The sequence below is a fragment of the Diaphorina citri genome, unplaced genomic scaffold (genome assembly GCF_000475195.1).
Source record: "Diaphorina citri unplaced genomic scaffold, Diaci psyllid genome assembly version 1.1 scaffold4868, whole genome shotgun sequence".
Lineage (NCBI taxonomy): Eukaryota > Metazoa > Arthropoda > Insecta > Hemiptera > Psyllidae > Diaphorina > Diaphorina citri.
Window position 1 is genome coordinate 3353 of NW_007382254.1, and position 5879 is coordinate 9231.

Consider the following 5879-nt stretch of genomic DNA (forward strand, 5'->3'; position numbering starts at 1 on the left):
CTGGTTCACCGATGGTATTGCAATAGGATTTAACTCTTGCGGATTTAACGGAGGGTGAGTCAGAAGCTTGATGTTTCATCTCCGCCAGGCTCTCTGAACACAGGCAGGCTGTGTGGCGGGACTCCATTCCACCGCACCGCTTCCAACACTCCACGACAGCCGCACCGTCTCACCACTCCGTTCTGTAGCACTCGTCTTGGACCTTGTCCGCTGACTCCCTTTAGACCGCCCTAACAGCCTCCGCCGGTCCCCAGCGGACCGATGAAAACCCTTTCCCGTTTTCGCGCTATTCGGTGATCTCGTCCTCCTACACAAGACCATCGCAGGAACACGTCGTTCGCCCAAACCCTGACCGCGCTCTTCCTGATACTCCAGCACTGTTTATCAGCTCAGCATGCGTCCTTCATATCACGCACTTTAGACCTCCTATCATTGGCCATACAAGACACACCCCGACCCCTCTCAGTAAACCGAGGCAACACGAGTCCATAGCTCGCAGAACTCAATGACGTGTCTCCCCGTCGCAACCATCTCATCGCCGCACTCTGACTCGGGTGGGGCTGCAAATCAGCATCCTCCGAGTTTCATCTCGTCTTACTGTGTTCAGGCACTCACTTGCACAATTCTTGTGGCTTTAGGAGCTCCCTATGGCAGCTGAATGGCGTTCCAGGCGCTCCACAGACTGTCGAATATCAAGAATCCGGTGATTTCCGGCTCGATGTGCTCCTTATTATTCCTGATCTCAGGTCTCCTGTGAAGGATTTGTCTCCTGATATCTTTTGAATCTCTGAAACAGCAGATTGGCTAAAACCCACTCAAAGGACACGTTCCGTTTGACTGAATCGTTTTTGGCCTCTGACATAGAGTACCGCCTAGCATCCCTGACTTTCAAGATACTGTCGTTCCATCTTTTGACAACAGCTATGGAAAACAGGATACATCTTTTCTGAACACACATTCATTTCAGAAGTGCGCAAAAGAATACTGCGCGAAATGTCCCAAAAAATTCGAAAACTGTGAATTTGTCAATCCTCTCTCGGCCTCGTGTCCCGTCTATTTACCCACCCGAACAAACTGCGCACGCTCCTCTCGCACCCCCTACATCTTACGCTGCACGAATACCGCGCCGCGTCGAACCACACCCCCGCGCTGGCCAACAAGAGTCAGTCTAACCACCTCACCTTCTGAGAAACAGAAACATAATTTTAGTTACTAAAAGGCGTCATGACGCCCGAAGAGTGAATTTCGATATTTTTAACAGTCTTTTGTGAGATAGAAAACATAGATTTTAGTTACTAAAAGGCTCATGAAGCACTGCCGGTGATTTCAGATTTTAGTTTGAGCTCGCGTTTTCTGCAGGCGCAGTGATAGTTAGCGATGAGTCGACTCCTCCTAAACCTTGCTTAGAGACAAGTTGATTCCCGGGAAAAAGATAATTCAACTCTTACTAGTTAGAAGTTTACTAATTCACTGAATGTAATCAGTGAACTGTTTAACACGCGCACTGTGCTGTTTTTTGGGGTGCGGGTGCGTTGTTTTGAGTTTATTTCGTTTGATGCGAGCAGCAATCATCAGGAAGGGTCAAGGATTTTTCGAATGCTCCTGCCAAACAAAGTGCCAGACGTTGAAACAACCGATTTTGTAAGAAAAATAAAAAGTGTAAAATGCAATTCAAAATGCACAGCTCTTGTCATATAGCAATAAATAAACAACTTTTTTTACTTTCTATTACTACAGTATAGCCAGCTATACTAGTAATGAAAGTGGGGTTGCACTCGGTCCAAATTTTCAAAATCGGGAAATGGTTGGAAATATCTGTTTTTGAGATCCCCTGATGTCAAAAAAAGGTGATTTTTAGCACCATGGTCTGTACGTATGTATGTTCCACATCAAGTTACCTTCTCTCAAGCTCAGCGAGGGTCTCCCGTCTCCAACAAAACCTAAGAAAACGTTGGACAGACCGTTGTTAAGATTGGTTAAGAATGATCTCGAAGTCCTTAACATCCATGGAATCTGACTGGAGAACAAAAGCTGCAGACAGAAAACTCTGGAGATCCAAAATCCTATGAAAGCGTCAGAAAGCTCATGTTGAAAACCTCCAATTAATGACGCAAAAGAGAGAAATAAAGCAAGTGGAAGAAGAGAAGTGGAATGGAAATGTCCTTTCTGTGAGTTCAAAAGAGAAGGCAGGAGAGGCCGTCAATATGCACAACTCTCACATAACACAAGCACACAAAGACAAACTTCCCCGTCACAAACTCCAACAAGGCACGCTGCTATGTGAACACTGCGGGCACCAATCAAAGACCAAAAGCTGGGAGGCGGGGCTGTCCAGTCATCTCAGGGGCAATGTGGAAGAGCAGTTCAAAGCCAGACAACATCGCATCGATGAACGATGTATGTATGTATGTATGTATGTATGTATGTATGTATGTATGTAATGTATGTATGTATGATGTATGTATGTATGTATGTATGTATGTATGTATGTAATGTATGTATGTAATGTATGTATGTATGATGTATGTATGTATGTAATTATGTATGTATGTATGTATGTATGTATGTATGTGTGTAACACCGCTACGCCCGTCCCAAGCCGGGGGCTTGTCTTCAAGAGACAAGAAGTGTGGAGGGGGAGGAGTAACACCTCGTTAAGAAACCTTGGTTCCGCTGGCCCGGTGGATAGTACCATGTAAGGGTCCCTGTCTAGGGTTACAGATGAAAAACGACCAACGGGCGCAGATAAGGCTTTCTGAGCGCGGAAGAGTCAGGACAACGGCTTTAAGAAAACTAAAGGCGGAGGATCCAACAAGAGAAGGTCACTCCAAACCGGGTTCCCTCTTTTAGAGGTTCACTAGCTTCGGTTGCGGACCTCATCACAAACGAGACGAACTGACAGTGTGAAAGGTCGCAAACCTTTACCACTTTAAAAAATTCTTTGCACAATAAATTGTGCCCCCAATCTTTAAATAAATATGGCGTACACAAACACAATAACGGATATACCCCAGGTGAGTAGGGATGCAAATCCTGAATCTCACCCTGGTAGTTCACTACCAGGCAGAGGCCCCTCGGAGTCTGGGGAGGGTCAATGTACGTTAACCATATCCAATCATAGAACAACGAACAACAGAGATACAAATCCAAAACATAAACTCAAAAACCAAGGATTGAACATGAACATCGCAACATGGAATGTGCGAACACTGCTTGACTCACAAAGAAAAGAATCGATCACCATCCCTAGAAAAACTGCTGTTGTTGCAAGAGAAATGAAAAGACTAGGCGTTGACATTGCCGGGCTACAGGCTTCGGAAGACTTGAAGAAAAGAAAGCTGGGTATACCTACTTCTGGTCAGGTGCAGAAGAATCGAGTGGCAGAAATGATCACGGCGTAGCCATCTGTGTTAAAACAGAACTCATCAGAAAAGGTGTGATATCCGAACCCACATGTGTTAATGCAAGAATAATAACTGTAGATATAATCGAGAAGAAGACAAAAACACTGTTCATCTGTTGTTATGCCCCAACCAATGTGGACGAAGAATCTGTAAAAGACGAATTCTATGAAGAACTAAACAACATAATACGAAAAACTCCAAAAGCCAATGGGATAATAATGGTCGGAGATTTCAACGCTCGAGTGGGAAAAAATCATACAGTATGGAAAAATGTACTTGGCAAACATGGAGTAGGAAAAATGAATGAAAACGGATTAAAACTATTACAATTCTGCGCACTGGAAGAGCTCACCATCATGAATACCTGTTTTCAACAAAAGGATAAATACAAAAATACGTGGAAACACCCTAGGTCTCAACACTGGCATATGATCGACTTCATTATTGTCCGTTCTTCCAAGAAGGAAAGTGTGAAAAAGTGTCGAGTAATGCGAAGCGCTCAATGTGAGACCGACCACTACCTAGTACGCGCTAAGATCCACCTAAAACCAAAGTTCTCACTCACCAAAAAACAAAATCCTATCCACTACAACAACAGATGTCTTCTAAACGAAAACGCAAGCCAGTTATTCAGAAATAGATTGAACCTAAATGCAGCGAATAACGATGGAGACCAAAATGTTGAAGCAGTATGGAGCAACATAAAGAACGCAATCCCAAACACAGCGGCGGAAACACTGGAAAAGAAGAAAACCAACTTTTCCGACTGGTTCGACGAATCAGATAACACCATAAAAAGCCTGCTTGACGAGAAAAGGAGATTGCATAACGAGTACCTCAGAAGACCTACAAAAGAGAACGAAAAGCAACTAAAGAACTCAAGAAGAAAATGCCAAGGAGAAATCAGAAAGATCCGAGATGAGTGGTGGCGGAACAGAGCTCAACAACTACAACAATACATCAATGTAGGTGACTCGTACAACCTATACAAAGGTATCAAAGCCATTGTGGGTCCACCAAAAAGATCATTGGCAATAATTGAGGACGAAAATGGAGAAAAAATAAAAGATCAAGACCTACGTTTACAACGATGGAGCAAATATTTCGATAACTTGTATAACCAAGAAGCAGAAATAGATGAAAATATAATAAATCTGAATATACCAGAATGTACAGAAAACATAAATGATAATCCCCCAAGCAAAAGTGAAATTGCCGCAGCCATACAACGAATCAAAAACAACAAAAGCCCTGGACAGGATGCTATAACTGGGGAAATGTTAAAAGCAGGCAAAGAACAGTGATTGATCTCCTTCATAAACTATTCAACCAAGTCTGGGAAGAGAAAGCTATACCTAAGGACTGGAAGGAAGCCCTTATCATACCAATCCACAAGAAGGGCAGCAAAGCTAAATGTGGAAACTATAGAGGCATTTCACTTCTCTCTGTCCCTAGTAAAGTGCTATCACGGATAATATATGACAGACTCTACAGTGCAATGGACAAAATGCTCAAAGACACTCAATGTGGCTTCCGCTCCGGAAGATCGACGATCAATATGATCTTTACCGCCCGACAGTTAGTCGAAAAATCCATAGAGCAACAATCACCATTATGCGTAGCATTTATCGATATAACAAAAGCTTTCGATTCCGTCGACAGAAACACTCTTATCAACATCCTAGAAACAATGAAATGTCCGCCAAACCTGCTTGAAATAATAAAGTCCTTCCACACAGACACCAAATCCATCGTACAAGTAGAAAACTGCAAGACACCAGCCTTTTCAGTAAAAACCGGAGTTCGACAAGGGTGTGTGATGGCCCCGCTTTTATTCATCATATACATGCAAATCATAATAAACAACATCACAAATAAAAACATAGGTGGCATAGACCAAGACCTTAACTTCAGAAACGATTCAAACATGTTCAATCGTAGAAATCTAAAAGCAACCACCAAAATCAAACAACTGCATCTTCTAGACCTCATGTTTGCGGACGATTGTGCCCTATTTGCCGAAACACCAGAACTCTTACAAGAACTTACCAATGCCTTCGTCGAAGAAGCAAAAAAATTGGGACTACAGGTGAATGAAAGCAAGACCGAAGTCATGTTCGTGAATACGCCAGCAGCAGACATCTACATCAATAACACAAAGCTTCAAACAACCCAAAGCTTCAAATACCTAGGAACCCATATTCAAACAAATGGGCGAGTAGATGATGACATCAACCAAAGAATAAACAAAGCAAGTATGGCCTTCCAAAGCCTCTACCAGCGACTATGGAAACCCCATGAGATCACACTAAGAACAAAACTCATGGTATACGAAGCCGTTGTCCTTAGCACCTTACTCTATTCCGCAGAATGCTGGACAGCCCTGAGCAAACACGTCAAAACTTTAAACGCCTTTCACCTCAGGTGTCTCAAAACCATCTGCAAGATCAAGTGGACTGACAAGATCCCTAACGA

General features: G+C 43.2%; 1 protein-coding gene across 1 annotated transcript; it reads left to right on the forward strand.

Annotated features, from left to right (window-relative positions):
* Positions 1-3703: 3703 nt before the first annotated feature.
* Positions 3704-4708, forward strand: LOC108253932. Its single transcript, XM_017448762.1, has one exon. The coding sequence runs from the start codon at positions 3704-3706 to the stop codon at positions 4706-4708; it is 1005 nt and encodes a 334-aa protein (XP_017304251.1).
* The last annotated feature ends 1171 nt before the right edge of the window (positions 4709-5879 follow it).